The sequence below is a fragment of the Ovis aries genome, chromosome 21, assembly GCF_016772045.2.
Source record: "Ovis aries strain OAR_USU_Benz2616 breed Rambouillet chromosome 21, ARS-UI_Ramb_v3.0, whole genome shotgun sequence".
Taxonomy (NCBI): domain Eukaryota; kingdom Metazoa; phylum Chordata; class Mammalia; order Artiodactyla; family Bovidae; genus Ovis; species Ovis aries.
Window position 1 is genome coordinate 15,597,149 of NC_056074.1, and position 23,415 is coordinate 15,620,563.

Here is a 23,415-nt window from a genome sequence, read left to right on the forward strand (position 1 = left end):
AGTCATAGCATTCAAGGTATACACTTGTACCTAGTGTCTCAATCTATCCAGGCTGCTATGACAAAAATACTGTAAATTGAGTGGTTTATAAAGAACATTTATTTCACACCATTCTGGAGGTTAGGAAGTAGAAGATCATGGTGCTGGCGGATCTGGTGTCTGATGAAAGCCCACTTTCTGGTTCATAGATGGCCATCTTCTTTCTGAGTCCTTCTATGGTGGAAGGAAGGAGCCAGAGAACTCCCTGGGGGTCTCTTTTACAAGAGCACTAATCCCATTGTTTCATGACTTAATCACCTCCCAAAGGCACCACCTAACATCATCACATTGATGATTAGGTCTCAATGTGGCTTTTGGAGGGAGACAAACGTTCAGGCCACAGATACAAAGCAATTCTTTACAGTCACATAAAGAATTCTGGAGTGAGAAAGACATGGAGTTTAAGCTTGGTTCTGTCAATTACCAGCTGTGTGGCCTTCTGGCCACTCACTGAACTTCCCTGAGCCTTGGCTCCCTCATCTATAGAGTAGGTCTAACTGCTTGGAAGAACTTATACAAGAGTCTGTGTTCAGTGCAGGTGCTCAACACATGTCATTTTCATTTCCCTCCTTTCCCTAGCACAGCTGACCCCTCTGCTGGGAGGAGTGCCTGGAAGGCTTCTCTCAACAAAGCTCTCCCTGCTTCAAGACCCAGCTTATGGGCCACTTCTTCCATGAAGCCTTTCCAGATCCCTCAAACTGGAAAGCTGACTTCCTCTTGGGCTGCCTTGTGCTTGTCGTTTGTTATTGTGTTTTCTTTTGTTTTGCTCTTTCATACTTTTTCATGTCCACTGCAACTAGTGACACAATATAAATAGGTATTAAGAAAAACATTTCTTTTTTACAGATTTATTTCCTTGTTTGGACTGAGCTAGGTCTTCGTTGCCATGTGGGCTTTCCTCTCGTTGCAGCAAGCAGGGGCTACTCTCTAGTCGTGGTGTACACAACACATCGCAGTAACTTCTCTTGTTGTGAAGCACAGGCTCTTGGACACGAGGGCTCCAGAAGCTGTGGCTTCTGGGCTCTGGAGCACAGCTCAGTAGTTGCGGCACACAGCTTAGCTGCTCTGTGTCATGTGGAATCTTCCCGCATCAGGGATCAAACCTGCGTCTCCCGCGCTAGCAAGTGGATTCTTTAACACTGAAAGCCCCCAGGGAAGCCCAAGAAAAACATTTCTTAATCAATAATTTCCCCTCTCTATTTCTATCCCACTCGTACGGAATGACTGACGGTAACATTCACTGTGCCTCCTTCTACGCTTTTCTAAGTATGCGTTCACATGTGTGTGATTGTGCTCAGCCATGTCTGACTCTTTGCGACCCTTTGGACTGTAGCCTGCCAGGTTCCTCTATCCATGGGATTTTTCAGGCAAGAATACTGGAGTGGGGTTGCCATGCCCTCCTCCAGGGGATCTTCCTGACGCAGGGACTGAACCCACATCTCCTGTGTCTCCTGCATTGTAGGCAGATTCTTTACCCACTGAGCCATCAGGGAAGCCCATATGTTCACATAAATAGGTATAAATTTACATGAGGTTTATGTTTATGTCTTTACTGAATTCCCATAGTATACACTGCTCTGATGTTTATTTTTAACTGCTTAATAAATAATGAGAGGCTTCCCAAGTGTTGCAGTGGTAAAGAATCTGTCTGCCAATGCAGGAGACACAAGGGACACCCGGTCTGATCACTGGATCGGGGAGTTCCCCTGGCAGATGACATGTCCACCCACTCCAGTATTCTTGCCTGGAGAACCCCATGGACAGAGGAGCCTGGCAGGCTACACAACTGAAGTGACTTAACATGCATGGATGCGTGGGTTTTGGGGAAGAGGATCACCGAGAAAAAGTGCCATTTTCATCACACTCTATCAAGGATATACATTATCATCATAATTTCTGACTCCTGCTATTGACCTTGATCACCTGGATAATCACCTGGCAAAGCTGTCTCTGTCATTTTCTCCACTGTGCATTTACTCTTCTGTTCCCCTCTCTTTCCATACTGTCCTCTTTGGAAGGTCACTATGCAGGCCTATACTACAGAAGAGTTATTCCCCACTTCATAAGGAATATTTTTTTAATAGTTATTTTTAATTTTTTTAAGTTTTATTTATTTAGTTTTGGCTGCACTGGGTCTTGGTGGCTGTGCAGGGTCTTTCTCTAGTTGCTGGGGGAGGGGGCTATTCTCTAGCTGGGACTGGAGGACTTCTAGTGCCCGTGGGCTCCAGCAGTTGCAGCTCACAAGCTCTTCAGTTCAGTTCAGTTCAGTCACTCAGTCGTGTCCGACTCTTTGCGACCCCATGAATCGCAGCACGCCAGGCATCCTTGTCCATCATCAACTCCCGAAGTTCACTCAAACTCACGGCCATCGAGTCAGTGATGCCATCCAGCCATCTCATCCTCTGTCGTCCCCTTCTCCTCCTGCCCCCAATCCCTCCCAGCATCAGTCTTTTCCAGTGAGTCAACTCTTCGCATGAGGTGGCCAAGCTCTAGAGCACAGTAAATAAATCTTTTGCTTAGTTGTGGCCCCTGGGCTTAGGTGCCATGGGGCATGTGGAATCTTCCCGGACCAGGGGGGCCCAGGGATTGAACCCAGGTTCTCTGCATCGGCAGGCAGATTCTTTAATAATAATATAGTAATAATCCCGGATCACCAGGATTATATTTTACCAGCAAAATAACACACACAGCAGGTACCTAGCATGTGCTGCACGTTCAGCAGCTGATCTGAGGTGACTATATAATCCACTGTCCCCTGGAGACTCACTTTTCTTACCTGTAAAATGGGTGTTTCTTATCATTCACCCCCACGACTGTATTGAGTGGACAGCGTCCAGGGAGTCAACGTCAGTTCCCTCTCCCTTCCCCATTTGGCTGTCCAGCAACCCAGACACGAGAGGGGCAGTGACCAGCCTAGGGTGTTACGGCCAACTGCAGCCCAATCAGGGCTCTCACCACACCCTGGGTAGGATTCCCCCACCCCCGGGCGGGAGCCAGGTGCACTTCGGCCGGCCACAAGTAGCCCGCACGGGCCAGCGCCCGCGGGGCCGGGGGAGATGAGCCTGACCTCGGCGCCCGACTCACGGCCGAGCGGCCGGGCCGCGCCCCTCGCCGGCCGGCGGACGGTGAGTGCGAAGCCCGCAACGGGCGTGCAAACCCGCGCGGCTCCGGGCCCGCCGCCCTCCCTTTCCTCACTCCTTCCAGGGCCCTCTAACCCTTCCCTCCCCGCAGGTCTGGGTTCCCCTGCTTCGTGCGCGCCCCTCTCGGCCTGCGGCTGGGGGCTCTCCACCTGGGCTGTTCCTGCCGCCTCGCTCTCTCCGGCAGCGCCCCGGTCTCGGCGCCGGTTCCGGCTCAGTCCAGCAGCTCCTGGTTGCCCTCTTTCCGGCTTGGCGGCCTTTGTGTGGTCTCCTCCCTGTCTGCTTTGTGTCTCTTCTCGCAGCCCCTCTGGCTTGCCCCTCCTCCTTCCCTGCCCCACCCCTCCTGCCGGTGGGAGAAGCCCCCACTGGGGGCGGGCCCGAGTATCGTCCACCGCCCCCCCTCCCACCGCACCCCTTCTGCAACCTGAACCCCTGCCCTCTGGCTGGCTCCTGAGTCTTCCTGCTTGCCTGTTTCCTCCCAGGATTTGCGGGTATGGAGGGGGAGTGGGGACCAAAGGGGAGTATCAAGAAAAAGCCCAGTGCACTCTAGTATCAGAGCATTCTCACCTCTCCCGGGCTAGGTGCCATCTCCAAGGCTTGTAGGAAGGGAAAGCAGAGCAAGCCGTGGGGCGACTGTGGCATTTTCCAGTCAGGTGATGACAGCCTTATTGTTGTTGGCTGTTGACAAAGTCACCTGGTCAGAGGCGTGGCCACCCAACGTGCCCAATAAATGTCTGAATTAATTACTAGAAGAGGGAGGAAGCCTGGACCACGCCTGATGCTAAGTAGGGCAAGACTGGCCTTTATTAGAACCGCAGGGCGCTCCTGTGAGTCAGTGCTGAGGGTAAGTGCGGTTCAGTTCAACAGACACATTGAGCAGCCCCCTGTGCTGAGCCCTGCAATTTGTACTGGTAACACGAAGATGAATCTGGGAATAGTCCTCCCTTAGGAGCCTTCTACGGTAGTGGGGGATTCAGATGAAGGAACAAAATTACAAGAGAGCGATAACTACCATGACGAGGGAAGTACATGGGCCTCTAAAATCACAAGTAGACAACCCATCCAGAAAATTCCCAGAGCAATTAACTTGAAGGCTGAGTGGGCTGAGTGATGGGACCGTGGGTGGTGAGCGAGTGACGTCCTGCGGACAGTGGGGCCCAGCATGCTCTGGTTGGCTCGGGAAGGGAGACCAGTACTGGCTCTGGTAGTTGATTGTCAGGGTTACAAAGGGCCTTGTAAACCTCGTTAAGGAGTCTAGAATTTACCTTTAAAGATATGTGGGATCACAGAAGTGGTTAATGCAAGGAGTGACTAGATCAGATTTGCACTTCCGAGAAACTGCTCTGGTTTCAGAGTTGAGACTGGATTGGGTGAGGACATTCCAGGAAGCCAGGAGCCGTGGATCTGACGAGGCATTTAGAATCCCCAGGATTTAGTGCCTCATTACCTGTGTGTGGGGAGGTTGAGGACATGAGCAGAGTGCAAGATTACAGTCTAGGTTTCTGGCTCAGATGACTAAGACAGGATGCGGCAGGAAAATGTCCAAGTTGTGGTGCGGGGAGAGATCTTGGGGCTTGGGGACATATGACTGGAGATGTCCCTCCACTGACTAGACTAAGAGTGACGTAAGGAAATGTATGAATGTTTGGTGGAGTTAGAGTTGGGCCTGTCTGATTCATCCCTGTGTACCAGCACTAGTCTGATACCCACATGTCTCCAGCCAATGCACACAGGTCAGACTTGCCCATTGAGGAATGCTTCAGCAGGGTGACTGGGTAGAACAGGTGGGGAGGAGGGGCTGTAAGGAAGGGCTGGTAGTCTAGAAGAGGGATGGGAAAGAAGTCTTTATCTGCTAGAAACAAATACAGCAGTATTCATGGATGACGTAGGAGGTTTGGGATTCCCAAAGAGGTTTGGCGTTTTTAGAAAACAAGGAGGGAAAAGGGACAGAATTAAGAAGCTTGGGAACAGGGCCCGGGTCTTGGATGTTAAAGAAATGGGGATGAAGATATCAGGGCAGGGGGCTATTTTGTTTAGTATCTGGAAATGAGCTTCAGAAACAACATTTGAAGTGATTGGATTCATTAAATTTTCAGAGCTGAAGAGACTCAGAGTTCTCTTCATCCATTTTGCCTCCCTATGTCATAGATGACTAAGGTTAAGCTCAGAGTGGCTCAGACAGTAAAAAGAGTCTACCTGCTATGCAGGAGACCCAGGTTCGATCCCTGGGTCAGGAAGATCCCCTGCAGAAGGGAATGGCAACCTACTCCAGTATTCTTGCCTGGAAAATCCCATGGATGGAGGAGCCTGGTGGGCCCCAATCCATGGAGTCACGAAGAGTCAGACATGACTGAGCAACTAACACACTCAAGCCCGGAGAAGGAAGTGAGATGCCCCAGGATCATAGCTGATAATTTGGCAGCGGTGGGACTGGGTGTTGGGAAGGTGGGAGTAGAGCACTCATACTGTCCTGCAGTCAGACTGACACGGATTTGATCCCAGCCGCCACTTCCCAGGTGGCGCTAGTGGTAGAAAACCCACCTGGCAATGAAAGAGACATAAGAGACAGTTCAACCTCTGGATCAGGAAGAGCCCCTGGAGGAGGGCATGGCAACCCACTCCAGTATTCTTGCCTGGAGAATCCCATGGACCGAGGAGCCTGATGGACTACAGTCACTGGGGTCGCAAAGAGTCAGACAAGACTGAAGCAACTTATAACACAGCACAGCGACTTTCTCACTTCCTGACTGGGTGATCCTTCTTCCTGAGCTTTCCTTACCTGTAATGTGGGGATGTTAAGACCACCTGTGAGCTTTCAGGGGTAGAGGAGTGAGGAGAATCCATCATCAGTCCACTCAGGGGTTAGAGTCTGCAACTTCTCATCTAACTTCCTGGTGTACAGAACCACATTTGCGTTAACCAAACACCCTTGCCAAAGAGCCTGGAGTTTTATGGGAAAAGGAGAGAGTCACAGGTCCTGGGCTTATTTTTCTCAAGGCTGAATTGTTTGGCTGCTGTCAGAATGCATCCTCTTTTCTCCCTTCTCCATTCCAGCTAGCATAACTGTCCCTTGGTAGAAGCTGTTGCTATGGCAACTTGGTTCTTCCCCCGAAATCTGGCTGCCTTGAGCTCTCTTAATTCCGGTACTTTAATCTTAGAGGTAGAGCCCACAGACAAGTTGAAAAGGAAGTCACACCTAAATCAGACTGAAGGACATTCCTATACCCCTGGCCCTGCAATGACCTGTAGTTAAGTCTCCAGTTTGGAAATCCAGCTTTCCCTTCAACACTGTAGATCTTTTCCACACCAACAGCCATCGCATCCCCTAGGAGACCTTCCCTAACAACCTCCAGCACTCGTCCACAGAAAGAGCCAATCCCTTTTACCTGGGTCTTCCCCCTCAGCACCTACACATTGAAACCATCTGTTTCCTTCTTTCCTCTGTGAGCTCCTCAAGGGCAAGAACTGTCATGTTCATCTGCTTAAGAGAAGGCTTGGATGGAATAGGTCCTTCCTACATTTTGTTGGATGACAAGGAAATGAAGAGTGGAGGTGTTCGAAGGTTGAAAATTAACTTCTGTAATGACTAAGTGCAAGCTTCGGGGTAAATCAGATTTGAGTTCAAATCCTGTGACATTATCACTTAATAACTGGTTGATCATGAGCAACTTAAATCTCACCTCCGTAAGCCTTAGTTTCTTCATCTGGAAAATGGGGGTTTACTACGTTCTTCACAGGATTGCTGTGAAGGTGGAGTTAGTTAACTTTACATAGTTAGTAGACCGTGAGGGGAGGTCTGCTTGTTCCTCATTGTTCCAGCTACCTGACACAAAGTAGGTGCAAACATGCTTTACTGAATGGATTTTAAACGATGAAAGGTGTTCAGGAAGCTGGTTTGTAAGGATAATAACTGATGTATCACCTCATGTGTAATAATCACTAATGGAGTATTCGGGCATTTTTGTTAGGTCTGTGGGGCAGCACTTAGTATCCCCCAGATGAAGCCTGACCCTCAGTTTCTTTTCAAGTCCCTGTCTGTGTTGGCCTGTGGGCATCTCCAGGCAGATACCGCGTGGGTCTTACCCACATTCTTAGTGCTCAGCCCGAGAGAAGAGGCCTCTAAAAATTCTGATGGACAGCTAAATCTAATTTATGTTTGCACCATACGTTACCATTTATGAGGCAGTTTTACACCTGCTGTATTTGGTTTTACTGACCTTGTCACCACCAAGGATATTCCTGTTATTTAATCCCATGGGCCCTTATTTTGAAAAAGTACCCATCAAACAAATTCTGTTTGTTAATGTCATGCCAACTGCAGCCAGAACTTCTGATCTACATGAAATAAGAATTTTTATCACCATTCCCAGCACAGGATGCGGACACACAGTAAGAAAGAAATGGTTCCTGGATTGAATTTATGTATGGTTTCTTTAACCTTTCTAAAAGGTCGAAAACGCATTTCTCCCTTTTCCCAATGCCTTAAAAAAAAAAATTATATCTTATATCGAAGCATTCCTGTCAGGAACTCCTGTCTTTACAAAAGCCCCAAATCCTTATTTTATGAATAAGGAATCTGAGGCCTAAGGAAGGGAAAAGTCTTGCCATAGGCCACACACTTTAGCAGTACTGTCCCTGCAACTTGCTTCACAGCAGCTTCCTCCACTGATATTATGCGACCTAAATGAGAAAATTCAAATGCTTGAATTCGGTATTCTTATTTCAAACCAAAATATTTGCCTTCCTTAAAATGCCTACTCTCTGTAGCATGAATAGAACCCCCTTCTGTAAGACGGACATTCCAGTAAGCTGAAGCCAATTGGCTCCCCTAAATTCTGCTGCTGCTAAGTCGCTTCAGTCGTGTCCGACTCTGTGAGACCCCATAGACGGAAGCCCACCAGGCTCCCTTGTCCCTGGGATTCTCCAGGCAAGAACACTGGAGTGGGTTGCCATTGCCTTCTCCAATGCATGAAAGTGAAAAGTGAAAGTGAAGTCGCTCAGTCGTGTCCAACTCTTCTGTAGGGTATTATTCTTTGGATGAAAATAAATCATGAGCTCCCTGGAGGTGGCGCTATTGGTCACTCTGCCTCTTGTGCCCCCCAGGAATCTCCGGTCGTGGAGCTGAACGTGGGGGGTGAGTTCTATACCACCACCTTGGGCACCCTGAGGAAATTCCCAGGTTCAAAGCTGGCAGAGATGTTCTCCAGCCCCGCCAAGGCCTGCCTGGATGCCGAGGGACGCTTCTTCATCGATCGCTGCGGCACCTACTTTGGACCCATCCTGGAATATCTGCGCAGTGGGCAGCTGCCCACCCAGCACATCCCAGAGGTGTACCGTGAGGCTCAGCACTACGAGATCAAGCCCTTGATCAAACACCTGGAGGACACGCCACAGATCTTCGGTGAGCAGGTGGCGCGGAAGCAGTTCTTGCTGCAGGTGCCAGGCTACAGCGAGAACCTGGAGCTCATGGTGCGCCTGGCGCGGGCCGAGGCCGTGGCGGCGCGCTGCTCCCGAGTCCTGGTGTGCCTGGTACGGAACGAGAAGGAGGATGCAAACTGCGCAGACGCTCTGCGCTCCCTGGAGGCGAACAAAAGGTCAGTGGTCAAATTTGGGCCTTGGAAGGCAGCCCTGGATATCAGTGACCTCCTGGACTGCCTGAACATGGACATTAAGGCCCGAGGGTACCAGGTATGCTATTCACACAACAGTCCGTTACCAGCCAAGGTCTCCGACTACTTCTACACGTTCAGCTTCAGCTGGTGGTGATCCCCAGGGGCCGGGGCTCTATGTTATGGGCTGTGGTAGGAAGTATGAAATTAAAAGTTGCCTTAAAGAGCCATCTTTCTTTAAAAAAACAAAACAAACCAAAACACAACAGACAGGAGTTCCCTAGGGGTCCAGTGGTTAAGAATCCACCTTCCCAATGCAAGACATGGGTTTGACCCCTGGTCTGGGAATATTCCACAAGCTGCAAGGCAACTAAGCCTGTGGGCCAGAACTACTGAGCCTGCCACTCTGGAGGTCTGCTCAGCAACCAGAGAAACCAGCACAATGAGAAGTCTGCCCACGAAAGCTGGGGAGTAGCCCACCCCCCAGCTTGCCACAACCAGAGAAAGCCGGTGCACAACGAAGACACAGTGCAGCTAAAAACAAACAAATAAAATTTAAACAAAAAAACAAATAGACATCAAAGTTGGTCGAGTTGAGTTTTGCCACCAAATATTTGTTTCCCTCTTGGGGTTCTTGCCATCCACTGCAACTGACTCCTCTGTACTTGCCTACTGAGGTGCAGCTGTTTCCTCTTTAAAGTCTCATGTACCTGCCAGACCCTCCCCTGAAGTCTAACAGCAATGTGGAGACGAGTTGGAATGTTTCAACAGCGCTTTGGCTGGAGATGCAGGATGACAGCAGAAAATTAATAGGATGTCATGAATCTAGACAGTAAGATCTAAAAATGTAATCCAGCCAGCCTCAGCTTGTGGTCCAGTCTCCTAGCCCTGGTGTCTGCCTTCATGAGGAAGATACCATGTTAGCACTTGGAGTCAGTGCCGCTCAGATCTTCTATCCTGGGTGCTGTGAGTGTTGGCTGCTGAAACCTCCTAAGTGTCCTCTTCTGTAGAGCAGCAGTTCTCAAAGTGTGGTTCCTAGACCAGCAGCATCCCCGATACCTGGGAACTTGTTAGAGATACAGATTCACTAGTCCCTACTTCAGACCTACGGAATCAGAAACTCTGGAAGTCTGTCCAGCAGTCTGTTTTAACAAGTCCTCCAGGTAATTATGATGCACCCTAATTTTGAGACCTGCTCTAGGAAAGAATTGCCATCTCACTGTGTGGAGGTTCAGAAGACTGATCCCTCACCTCAAGGAGGAACAGGTCTGATATGGTTCCTATTTTAGAGCTCCTTGTGGGATCAGGCTGAAGTCAGCCTTTGCTGGACACCACATTCCTGTTTAGTGGTCGTCTTCAACTTTACTCTGCTTTCCTCACTCCGCTTCACTTGAGAACACATCCTCACTAAGCCACTTAAACAAGAAACTCTCTCAGGTTCTACTTCTTAACCAAAGGCATTAGGTAACTTTAAGGAGGAAACCTTCATCCTTCTCCAAGTTCAAGTCTGGTGTCCATTCCTTACCTAGTTTGACTACCAGCCATCCTGGGTTCCCTGGGACTGAAGGTCAAGTTTAACTGCCAAGCTGTAAGGAATTAACACTGAATCAGGAAATTTCAAATTTAAACATAAAATTTCTCAGAACAAAGTTATTTTCAGTGAGCATTTTAATTCATTAACTGCATCTGCTTGTATATATTTTTTATTCTCAAAGCTTATTCTGTATTTTTCTTTTTTTTTGTATTTGATATGGCTGACAGTTTAAAGTAGAAAAATGCTAAATGTCTATTTGAACTTAATGTCATGAATTAATTCAACATTATTCAAAAGGAGCCAGAAAAATATTCATACCCTTTGATCAGTAATTATACTTCTGAGATTTGATTCCAGAAAAACATTCTGCTCCATAAGATCTAACTAGGATTGCTTAAAATCTCACTTTTATGAATTATGGAAAGATCAATGTCCTCCCCAAGATTTCTGCACATTCCAAGAGGGCCTGTCTTCTTATGGTCAGTTCTGGTTCTCTGCTCCTGCTAGATTCATTCAGCATTGGGATCAACTAGATTTCTTAACCTGTTGTGCTGTTCTACACAATGCTTACCCGGAGTTAACACTCAAATCTTTTCCTTAATTTTTACAGATGCCACTCGCACCAGCTATTTGCTCACATAACAGGCAAATAAAGGGAAGGGAGTTTACCACACAGAAATGCAAATAACTTCAAATTTAATATTGGGCATATCTATTCTTAAAAGTGTCTTAGTCACCCTATCACTAGAGGCTTTTCACTAGTAGATTGTATTTGTTTTCTACTAGTTTCTTTCCTCCCTATTCCTGCCACACTTCTGTGTGTGTGTGTGCTCAGTCATGTCCAACTCTTTGCAACCCCATGAACTGCAACACACCAGGCCTTCCTGTCCCTCGCCATCTCCCAAAGTTTGCCCAAATTCATGTCTATTGCATTGGTGATGCCATTCAGCCATCTCATTCTCTGATGCCCTCTTTTCCTTCTTTCCTCAATCTTTCCCAGCATCAGGGACTTTGAAACCCCAATTAAAAAATGGGCAAAGGACCCGAATAGACATTTTTCCAAAGAAAATGAACAGATGGCCAACAAGCACATGAAACGATACTCAGCATCAGTAATTATTAGAGAAATGTAAATCGAAACTGCAATGAGGGGGTCCCTGGTGGCTCAGTGGTAAAGAATCCACTTGCCAACGCAGGAGATACGGATTTGATGCCTGGTCCAGGAAGATCCCAGAAGTCGAGGGTCAGCTAAGCCCATGCACTGCAGCTGCTGAAGCCCAAACACTCTAGAGCCTGTGCTCCACAATGAGAGAAGCTGCTGCAGTGAGACGCCTGTGCACCACAACTAGAGAGTAACCCGCGCTCGCCACAACTAGAGAAAAGCCTGTGCAGCCACAAAGACCCAGCACAGTCAAATAGTTAAGTAAAATTATTTTTTTAAATTCATAATTAGATATCACCTGAGATCTGTCAGAATGGCTGTCATCAAAAAGACCACAAATAACAAATGTTGGCAAAGATGTGGAGAAAGGGGAATCCTCACACAGTTGGTGGGAATATAAATTGGTGCAACTCCTATGAAGAATGTTACGGAAGTTCCTTTAAAAACTAAAAATAGAACTATCGTATGACCCATCAATTCTATTTCAGGGTATATAATCTGAAGAAAACAAAACATGTGTACACCCCAATATTCATAGCAACATTATTTACAATAACCAAGATATGGAAGCAACCTAAGTGTTCAATAGATGAATAGATACAAAAGATGTCTGTGCGTCTACACACACACACACACACACACACACACACACACACACACAATGGAATACTACTTAGCCATTAAAAAGAATGACATTCTGCCATTTGGAACACTCTAGATGGACCTAGAGGGTGTTATGCTTAGTAAAATCAGTCAGACAGACCAAGACAAATATTCTAACACTTGTATCTTGAAGCTAAAAACTAACACAAACAAATATATATATAACAAAACAGAAGCAGACTCACAGATACAAAGAACAAGCTAGCGGTTAAGAGTGGGGAGAGGAAGGGGAAAAGGCAACAATAGGGGTATGGGATTAAGACATACAGTCTACTATATAGAAAATAAGTAGCAGATATATTGTATGACACAGGGAAATGTCATTATTTTGTAATTCCTCTAAATGGGGTATAATCTATAAAAGCATTGAATCACTATGCTGTACACCTGAAACCAATATAACATTGTAAATCAAGTATACTTCAATAAAAAAGAAAAAACCCACCTCTGTTCATTTGTAGGAGTGTATGTATCCTTGCCTGGAGAATCCCATGGACAGAGGAGCTGGTAGGCTGCAGTCCATGGGGTCGCAAATAGTCCGGCACAACTGAGCGACTAACACTTAACACTTACATGAGACTATTTGGGCTTCCCTGGTGGCTCAGTGGTTAAAAATCTGCCTGCCAACGCAGGAGACATAGGTTTGATCCCAGTGTCAGGAAGATCCCCTGGAGAAGGCAATGACAACCCACTCCAGTATTTTTGCCTAGGAAATCCCATGGACAGAGGAGCCTGGAGGGCTATGGTCCATCAGGTTGCAAAGGAGTCAGACACGACTTAGTGACTAAACAACAACATGAGACTTTTCAGATCTGCTGGCATTAACTAAAGAAAATTACAGTCAGAGGAGAAAACCTTAAAACTCATTCCAAATATAACTGTCATTATAATCCAAAGGAAAAACACAGTAAAAGCTCTGAGAGTGCCTTCATGAAGACATCCTAGTCCATAGCACTGTGTCAGGTTTTCAGGTCTCACTGTTTTCTTGGAGCACTTCTTTTTTTTTTTTCTTCTTCTGCTTCTTTTCCTTGTCTTCCCTGGCCCCCCCTTTCCATTCATTCTTTTCCCTTTTCTGCTATGCTTAGTGTCCTGGAAGGCTCATCTCTAGGTACTGTGTGCTCAGGCCCCTTTCTGGTTGGTCAAAGACTTGGAAAATATGACAGCAGAAGACTGGAGACAAGAAGACCTGGGGTGTTGGTATAACGATGAACGTCTTGGAATGGTGAAAGCACTTGTGTTTCCTATGAATGCCCACCAGAGGGCACCCAAGGTAGAACAGGCTTTTTAAACAATGAAGGAACATAATGATCCAACCTCTGCATGCCAGTCAGCCTCTTTCCCCAGCTCAGTGGAGCCATGAGAAAGCTGGCCACGATGGCAGGGGTGCATGGGCTCTCTGGTTTAGACTTCTTCTCAACAAAGCTGATGTAGTCAGTGATGAATGTCCACCAGGAGAGACCAACGCTGAGTCCCTGATAGGGTATTATTCCCACAGGGGGACTAGATACTTGGTGGTAGGTTGATAGTCCTGCAAATCAGTTAGCTGTACTGAACTGTAACAAACTGTCGGGAGAAATGCTGGCATCACTAAGCGAATGGCATGAATAGCTTTGTTTGAGGATGTTTGCAAAGCTGCTTAGGGTTAGGGTGCAGGTTTACTTCATCATTGTTGTTGTTCTTGTTTAGTTGCTAAGTTGTGTCCACCTCTTTTGCGACCCCATGGACTGTAGCCCGCCAGGCTCTTCTGTCCATGGAATTTCCCAGGCAAGAATACTGGAGTGGGTTGCCATTTCCTTCTCCAGGGGATCTTCCTGAGTCAGGGGTCAAACCTGGATCTCCTGCATTGCAGGCTGAGCCACCAGGGAAGCCCAATAAAGCTAGTATCACCCTCCAATCCTGGAGACATTTCATGGTGATTAAAAAAAAAAAAATGCCTCCCAAGGGCTTCCCTGGTGGTCCAGTGGCTAAAATGCTATGCTCCCAATGCAGAGGGCCTGAGTTTGATCCCTGGTCAAGGAACTATGATCCTCCCATGCCACGATTAAAATTAAAAGATCCTCCATGCAGCAGTGAAGATCCTGCATGCTGTAACTAAGACCCAGCACAGCAAATTAAAAAAAAAAAAAGTCTCACACTGGGTTAGAAGGCAGATTTGTTCCTGACCAGTATAATAAAAGGAAGTTGGGGGAAAAAAAGATACTGTCCCCTTCAAAGGGCAGGTTTGCTAGCATTCCCTCTTTTAAGATTGAGGGTTTCCTAAACTCAGTGTCCTTCATCTGTGTTGCAGATGTACTGTGCACGGCATTGACCTGCATCACCCTTACGGTGTTTAAATGTCACGGGGAACCAAAACAAACGTGAAGTTCATGCTATCTGCCACACTGTGAATAATAAGCTGCCTAAGCCCATTTGGGCTTGCTGTCTCCTTACCAGCTGGTTCTATGCAGTTTAGCAGCTTAGGGACTCTCTAACCATGTGACAGACCCCCAAACTTAATACCTTAAGACTATAACCATTAATTCCTTCTCATAGCCTATAGATTAGGCAGTTCTTCTGGTTTTATTTGGTCTCACTTATGCATCTGTAGTCAGATGGTGGCTCAGCTAGGGTGGGGCTGATCTTAAATAGCCTCAGCTGGGTGAAGTTGGCTTTGTTCCATGTGGTCCTTCACTCTCCAGCAGACTGCTGCTGCTGCTGCTGCTAAGTCGCTTCAGTCATGTCCGACTCTGTGTCATCCCATAGTTGGCAGCCCACCAGGCTCCCCGTCCCTGGGATTCTCCAGGCAAGAACACTGGAGTGAGTTGCCATTTCCTTCTCCAATGCATGAAAGTGAAAGGTGAAAGTGAAGTGGCTCAATCGTGTCTGACTCCTAGCGACCTCATGGACTGTAGCCCACCAGGCTCCTCCATCCATGGGATTTTCCAGGCAAGAGTACTGGAGTGGAGTGCCATTGCCTTCTCCGTCCAGCAGAGTAGGTTGGACTTATTTTTATGGCAATGGTAAGGTTCCAAAACCAAGCAAAAGGCATTCAAAACTGGTGTGTGGGTGGAACTTGAGGCCTAGGTTCAAAACTAGCAAACTGTTATTAATACTTCCGCTATACTTTACTGGCCAGGCACAAGGCCAGCAGAATTCAAAGGGTGGGGATATAGATTCCATCTCTTACTGGAAGCAGCTTCAAAGGGATTTAAATACAGAGAGGGGAAGAATTGAGGCCATTAAAAAAAATTATTCTACCTATGCTGGATCCTTTCCAGGAAGGAAGAAGTGGTGATTTATCCACATAGGAATAGATACATATCCCAGATTCAGATTTGAGTTTTCTACTGCTATCGACTCCCTCTCTCATGTCCAAATTCGTATGTTAAAATCCTAACCCTCTATGAGAAGGTATTAGGAGGTCAGGCCTTTGGAAAGTGATAAGATCATGAGGATGGAGCCCTCATGAATGGGCTTATAAAAACAGATCCCTTATAAAACAGATCCCAGAGAGCCCCTTTACATCTTTAACCATGAGGACATGGAGAGAAGACAGCTGTATATGAACAGGAATTGAGCTCTCACCAGACTCTGAATCTGAGAGCACCTTCATCTTAGACTTCTCAGCCACCAGAACTGTGAGCAATAAATTTCTGTTGTTTATAAGCCTCTCAAGTCTATGGTATACTGTTTATTTGAATATTTTACTACCTCTATAATCCTGTTGGTTCTGTTTTCCTGGAAAACCCTGACTAATTAACATCTAATTGTAATGTAGCTGCCATCTTACCATTCATGGATACCTTATTCATTTTCATGATATTTCACACGTTGCTTCTGACTAGGAAGCTTATTTTATAATGAAAAAAAAAACATAGCAAATAAACTTCTTGGTCTTGCCAGGTATCCCATTATTCAGATGTAGCTATGATTTAAAAACAGAAAAAGGTGTAACAAGCTTTTGCAGGCTTAACTGTGGGAGCTGAGAGACAACACATTATGAGTTGGGAAGCTGTCTTACAGGTTTGTGGTATATGCCTCATGTCAACAACTAAAATATGTACTGTTTCTTCCACTGTTAGAATACATGATTCCAGAACTGAGAGGTAGGAGTGGTTCTTGTCACTTTTACATGTAATAACTAATTTATGAATTCTTATGTTCAGGGGATTTGGAGTACTTAGTCCCCAAATGAGAAGTAGTTTCACTAAAGAACAGAGTCACTGTTCCATTACATTCAAATATATAATGACACTGCCCTGGTCATTTTGGGCTCTTCCTGCTGAGCCAACAGGCAGAGAAAGGATTACTATACTAGTCTGAGTGATCGACTCCAATTTCCAAGGGGAAATTGAGTTGACGTTATACAATAGGGGCAAGGAAGACCTTATTTGAAGCCCAAGGGATTTACTTGGATGCCTCATGGTATTTTCATGTACAGTAATGAAGGTCAAAGAAAAATGTCATCAGTTCAATACAGTTTTTCATTTCAAAATGAAAGCAGAATATTCTTTTCTATACCGGTCTGGCCTTGGCTTCTCAACTTTATTTCCATCATTCCTTTCTGTTTCCTTTCTGCAGTTTACTCTCAATATGAACTGAATTCCCTTTGTTTTTCTAAGTGCACCAAACTCCTTCCTGCAGTCTCGTATCTAATAATAATAATGATAATCCTTTGTATCAATGATGCATAAATGTGCATTTCCTGTCTCTGAAATTGGGACATATCTTAAGATTGCTGTTGGCCAATTGTTCACGTGTAGACTGGGTCATGGGGGCTCAGTGGTAAAGAATCCACCTGCCAGTGGAGGAGACGTGGTTCGATTCCTGGGTCAAGAAGATCCTCCGGAGAAGGAAATGTTAACCCACTCCAGTATTCTTGCCTAGGAAATCCCATGGATAGAGAAGGCTGGTGAGCTACAGTCTGTGGGGCTGCAAAGATACAACTAAGCAACTAAACAACAACAACAACAACAGCAAGACTGGGTCATATCAATTCATGTTGTCATCACTTCAATTGAATTGTATGAGTGTTGTTTTTAATTGTCATTTATGGTATCTTTAAAAACACAGCAGGATGACATAGCATACAAATCTTTGTCTAAAGAAGTTTAAGTCAGCTATTTTCAGTAAGTATACCTAAATCTAAGCAATATGAAACCACTGTTTTTAATTTCAGCATTTTTTTATTAATGTTTTATAATTGTTGGCAGCTTGTTTTTGATCTAATATGGTAACAATAATAATAATAGCTGGAACTTCCCTGGTAGTCCAATGGCTAAGACTCCTTGCTTAGGCAAAGCAGAGGACTAGGGTTTGATCCCTGATCAGGGAACTAGATCCCACATGCCACAACTAAGAGATCCCATGCCATGATCAGTAAAAAGTGAGTTACTCAGTCATGTCCGCCTCTTTGCGACCCCATGGATTACACAGTCCATGGAATTCTCCAGGCCAGAACACTGGAGTGGGTAGCCTCTCCCTTCTCCAGGAGATCTTCCCAACCCAGGGACTGAACCCAGGCCTCCCATATTGCAGGTGGATTCTTTACCAGCTGAGCCACAAGAGAAGCCCAAGAATACTGGAGTGGGTAGCCTATCTCTTCTCCAATGGATTTGCCCAACCCAGGAATTGAACTGGGGTCTCCTGCATTGCAGGCAGATTCTTTACCAAGTGAGCTATCAGGGAAGCCCTATGACCAATAGATCCTGCATGCCACACAAAAAATCCCACATGCTGCAACAAAGATGGAAAGTCCCTCATGCTACAACTAAGACCCAGTAGAGCCAAATAAACAAATATTTTAAAAAATAATGGCCACTAACATTAATTAAAGGCACTGGTTGCTAAGTGCCTTTCATTTCACTGGACATATTTGTATTTGTGGTAGTCTCTTCAGTCTGAGATGCCTTTCTTTCTTTCTGGAAAATTCACTATTTCAAGGCCAGATTAAAAATCATTTCCTCTGTAAAACTTCCCTGAGGCATCCTGAAGTTAGGTCTATTTGAAGCACTTGGCTCTATTATCCAGCACATTTTGCCCACTAATGATCAGTTTGGGTGTCTCCCTTTCCAGTTGACTGTAGAACCTTGAGGGTAAAAACCATCTTTTCAGCCTTTTGGACTCTTCTCTGCCTACCATAGTCTTCTTTTTATAAGCACCCTACATTAATTCATTTCAAATAATGAAACCATAAACATCTGTCAACTAAAAACTGGCATTTGCCAAGGGCATTTGCCAGTGATTGAACAACAACAAGGGCATTTGCCATCTGCCTGTGTTGCTGCAGTTGCTGACCTTTGACACTCCCTGAAGGGAGTTTAGAGTGGAGAGTCAGGCACTCTGTGCTCCAGTGAAACTGGTGGGACAGCTCTTTAGATATTTGGGTATGTTCAGGAACTGATTTCATGATCCCAATTCTTGAATCTGATGAACTCCTTATTGCAAAATTCAGACTTAAATTGAGGAAGGTAGAGAAAACCAATGTATGAACTAAATCAAATCCCTTATGATTATATAGTGAAAGTGACAAATAGATTCAAGGGATTATATCTGATATACAGAGTGCCTGAAGAACTATGGATGGAGGTTCCTGACGTTGTATAGGAGGCAGTGATCAATAGCTGAGTAAAGAAGAGAAGCAAAAGACAAAGGAGAAAAGGAAAGATATATCCATTTGAATGCAGAGTTCCAAAGAATATCAAGGAGAGATAAGAAAGCCTTCCTCAAGGATCAATGCAAAGAAATAGAGGATTTGGCATCACTTGAGCCAAAGAATGCTCAAGTGAAGTCGCTTAGTCGTGTCTGACTCTGCGACCCCATGGACTGTAGCCCACCAGGCTCCTCCATCCGTGGGATTCTCCAGGCAAGAATACTGGAGTCAGTTGCCATTTTCTTCCCCAGGGGATCTTCCCAACCCAGGGATCGAACCCAGATCTCCCACATTGCAGGCAGATGCTTTAACCCAAGAATGCTTAAACTACCGCACAATTGCACTCATCTAACATGCTAGTAAAGTAATGCTCAAAATTCTCCAAGCCAGGCTTCAACAGTACGTGAATTGTGAACGACCAGACAATCAAGCTGGATTTAGAAAAGGCAGAGGATTCAGAGATCAAATTGCCAACATCCATTGGATCACTGAAAAAGCAAGAGAGTTCCAGAGAAGTGTGTACTTCTGGTTTATTGACTATGCCAAAACCTTTGACTGTGTGGATCAAAACAAACTGGAGAATTTTTAAAGAGATGGAAATACCAGACCACATGACCTGCTTCCTGAGAAATCTGAATGTAGGTCAAGAAGCAAGTTAGAACTGGACATGGAACAACAGACTGGTTCCAAATCGCGAAAGGAGTACGTCAAGGCTGTATATTTTCACCCTGCTTATTTAACTTATATGCAAAGTACATAATGAGAAACGCTAGGCTGGATAAAGCACAAGCTGGAATCAAGATTGCCAGGAGAAATATCAATAACCTCAGATATGTCGGGCTTCCCTGGTGGCTCACAGGTTAAAGCCTCTGCCTGCAATGCGGGAGACCTGGGTTTGATCCCTGGGTCGGGAAGATCTCCTGGAGGAGGAAATGGCAACCCACTCCAGTGTTCTTGCCTGGGAAATCCCATGGACACAGGAGCCTGGTGGCCTACAGTCCATGAGGTTGCAAAGAGTCGGACACGACAGAGCGACTTGACTTTACTTTCAGATATGTAGATGGCACTGCCCTTATGGCAGAAAGTGAAGAAGAACTAAAGAACCTCTTGATGAAAGTGAAAGAAGAGAGTGAAAAATTGGCTTAAAACTCAACATTCAGAAAACTAAGATCATGGCATCTGGTCCCATCACTTCATGGCAAATAGATGGGGAAACAGTGGAAACAGTGAGAGACTTTATTTCCTTGGGCTCTAAAATCACCGCAGATGGTGACTGCCACCATGAAATTAAAAGACGCTTGCTCCTTGGAAGAAAAACTATGACCAACCTAGACAGCATATTAAAAAGGTGAGACATTATTTGCCAACAAAAGTCCGTCTAGTCAAAGCTGTGGTTTTCCAGTAGTCGTGTATGGATGTGGGAGTTGGACTATAAAGAAAGCTGTGCACCAAAGAATTGAGGCTTTTGCACTGTGGTGTTGGAGAAGACCCTTGAGAGTCCCTTGGACTCCAAGGAGATCCAACCAGTCCATCCTAAAGGAAATCGTTCCCGAATATTTATGTGGAAGGACTGATGCTGAAGCTGAACCACTAATAATTTGGCCACCTGATGTGAAGAACTGACTCAATGGAAAAGACCTTGATGCTGGGAAAGATTGAAGGTGGGAGGGAAAGGGGATGACAGGGATGAGATGGTTGGATGGTATCGCCGACTTGATGGACACGAGTTTGAAAAAGCTCTGGAAGTTGGTGATGGACAGGGAAGCCTGGTGTGCTGCAGTTCATGGGGTGGTAAAGAGTCAGACACGACTGAATGACTGAACTGACTGACTGACTGAATCCTTGCATCTCCTCACATCTAGAAAGCACTAAATCCCTCCATGGTGATATCAGCTCCTTGTGACTAGCAGAAACACTAGTCACTTGATTTGTGACTTGACTGATTGCAGTGAATTCCCCCTTCACTAAAACTTTATATATTGACTTCCCCCCACTGCCTATTTGGAGTAGTCTCTCAGAGCTATCTGAGATGCTGTCTCTTGGCTTCCCTGGTGGCTCAGCTAGTAAAGAATCTGCCTGCCAGTGAAGGAGATGCAAGAGACATGGGTTTGATCCCTGGATCAGGAAGATTCCCTGGAGAAGGAAATGGCAACCCATTCCACTATTCTTGCCTGGAAAATTCCATGGACAGAGGAGCCTGGCTGGCCACAGTCCATGCGGTCACAGAGTGTTGGCCACAACTGAACACACATGCCTTTTTCTCTTGGGCTGTAGTCCTCATTTTGCCCCAAATAAAACTTAGCTCACAGCTCTCAGGTTGTGCATCTTTTTAGTTGACGCAGCTAAAGTGTAATGCAGGATGTAAACCTTGACCTTGGATTTATTAACACCAGCATGTGAACTACACTTTATAGTCCAAAGTATTTCTGCATTATTTCATTCCACTGTCACTACATCTTTGTTGGGTGAGGTGTTACTGCAATTGTAGCTGAGACTACTTGTTCATTAAGTGCCAGCTGTAGTGAAGCAGGGGGGAAGGTCGCAGGGCACAACATTTAAAAGAATGACAATAGCTGAGAGTTCCTTGGTGGCCTAGAGGTTAGGATTCCAAGCTTTCACTGCTGTGGCCTGGGTTCAATCTCTGGTCAGAGTGATGAGATGCTACAAGCCACATGTCACAGCCAAAAAACAAACAAATAAAAAGAATGACATAACCATTGAGGATAAGACATAAACTGGTTAGAACCAAGTAGGTCCAAGATGGCAGAAGATTCACCTTCCAGTAGACCTGGAGCTTCATTACATGTTCATTGTAGTACATTAGCATATGTTAAATGACACCCCTACAGGCACCATGACAGTTCTGAGCCCAACCGTAAAAGGCCAGAAAGTGGGTGGTGGCCCAGTTCCTGGAAATTCCATCCCTTCCCCCAAATAGTTGGAATAATCCTCCCACTCATTAGTCTATGAGATTAATCAGCCCATAAACAAACTAATCACCTCATATTTCAGGGCCTCTCATCTTATGAGTTGACACACATTCTGTCTGTGGAGGCTGTTCCTCCCAGGGTTGCACTTGCCTTTTGAGACAGACCACATTCTGTTTATGGGATGTGTATTTCTCTAAATAAATCCACTGTTTACCTATCCCTTTGCTTCTTGCTGAAATCTCCCTGTGCTGAGACATAAAGAACCTGAGCTTCAGGTTCTGATACAAGGTGAGCAATTTTAACTGAAGGACAGTGGGTTCAAGTCCCACCTCATGGGTTCAAGTTCCAATCAGAGTTTTGGCTGGGTTCAAATCCCATCTGAGTTGTGTGACCTGAAGCTTTGTTGCTTGATCCTTGGCCTTAGAATTCTTTCCACTCTCCCCTAGCTATCAGATGATGGCTTGATTCCTTAAAGGATAGGTAGCTTTTCAACAACTGGAATGAGAGAGCAGGAAAAAGTACCCTAGGCCAGGAGAGGTTTGGAGGGGTGGCATACAGCTTTGTAAGCAGATAGGGAGGGGGGGGGGTCCCTAGAAAAAGATGTAAGAAAAGCCATTTTTGGCTTAAGCCATTGTTTGATCTAAGCCTGACCACAATGCTTGTCCTTGAACAGGTCTCTAATTAATTATCTTGAGAGAAGTGAGGGAAGGAAGGAACAAAAGAAATACGTTTTCTTGTTCCTTGCAGTCAAAAACCAGTTTTTCCTTAAAAGATATATGTAACAATCTGATATATGTCTTTGAGTTCTGCAAGAACTAATGTTCCCCACTCACCTTGAAGATGGAGCGGTGATGTCGACCCTCTTGAATTCAATCAACTAAAGCTTGGGCCCTGTAGACCTCTCCCCAATCCAATGCTGAATTCTCCTCTGCTCAAGCGCCTTCATGAATGAATTTGCATGCACCCTTAGGCTTCCGTGGTAGGTCAGAATCTGCCTACAGTGCATGAGACCTGAGCTCGATCCCTGGGTCAGGAAGATCCCTTGGAGAAGGGGACAGCAATTCACTTCAGTATTCTTGCCTGGAGAATTCCATGGATGGAGTGGCCTGGTGGGCTACGATCAATGGGGTCTCAAAGAGCTGGACACCACCGAGCGACTAACACTTAGCTTAAAGCGTCCCCAGTTTTGCTGTTTGGAGACACTGCTTTGGGGAAGATTGCTTGTGCTCTCCTTACTTGCTGCAAGTAATATGTCCTTACTTCTTTGGAACTTTGGTTAGTTGGGTCTTCAGGCTTGACAACAACCAGAAGGCAAACCCAGTTTCTGAGCAACAGCTCGATCAAAAGGCGAGCACAGGGGACAGACAGCAAATACTGAGAACAGCAATGGATGATGGAGCTGTCAGTCTGACCTCTTTGTGTTATCTTCTGAGTCAGAATCCTCACACAGCTCCAGGTTTTACCTCTAGCTCTGGATAGCTCCACCTCCGCCCTTTACACTGAAGCACTTCCCCCGACCCTCCGTTTCCCTCCGTCACTCAAACCCAACAGAAAGCCCCCCAAAGCTCCCATTGGCTCCTCCAGCCTTTCCGACCCGCCTCCTCCTGCCAGAAGCCCCGCCCCCTGTGCTACGCTCCGGCTCCGGTTTCCGTTCCTCCCGCGCGGCAGGCGTAGGTCGCTAAATCCGGACGCACAGCGACAAGGCAGTCG

At 45.9% G+C, this 23,415-nt stretch overlaps 1 protein-coding gene and 1 long non-coding RNA gene across 3 annotated transcripts; one reads left to right on the top strand and one right to left on the bottom strand.

Moving 5' to 3' along the window:
• Positions 1 to 81: 81 nt before the first annotated feature.
• On the bottom strand, positions 82 to 23,220 carry LOC114110119 (uncharacterized). Of its 2 annotated transcripts, XR_009597820.1 has the most exons (3): positions 22,539 to 23,220; positions 3,744 to 10,371; positions 82 to 2,528 (listed from the first exon to the last, which is right to left on the bottom strand). It is a non-coding gene; the product is annotated as an uncharacterized LOC114110119 (long non-coding RNA). The 2 variants fall into 2 exon arrangements; XR_003586479.3 differs by having other exon boundaries at positions 82 to 10,371.
• KCTD14 (potassium channel tetramerization domain containing 14) lies at positions 3,041 to 15,798 on the top strand. The gene is made up of 2 exons (XM_042238290.2): positions 3,041 to 3,164; positions 8,280 to 15,798. The coding sequence occupies exons 1-2, from the start codon at positions 3,096 to 3,098 to the stop codon at positions 8,940 to 8,942; spliced, it is 732 nt and encodes a 243-aa protein (XP_042094224.1). The 5' UTR covers positions 3,041 to 3,095; the 3' UTR covers positions 8,943 to 15,798.
• Positions 23,221 to 23,415: the final 195 nt, after the last annotated feature.

Excerpts from the sequence above, each read along its gene's own strand:
- KCTD14 (XM_042238290.2), top strand. The coding sequence starts at position 3,096 with ATGAGCCTGACCTCGGCGCCCGACTCACGGCCGAGCGGCCGGGCCGCG. Across the intron at positions 3,165-8,279 it reads CCCTCGCCGGCCGGCGGACG|GAATCTCCGGTCGTGGAGCT; the intron begins GTGAGTGCGAAG and ends TGTGCCCCCCAG.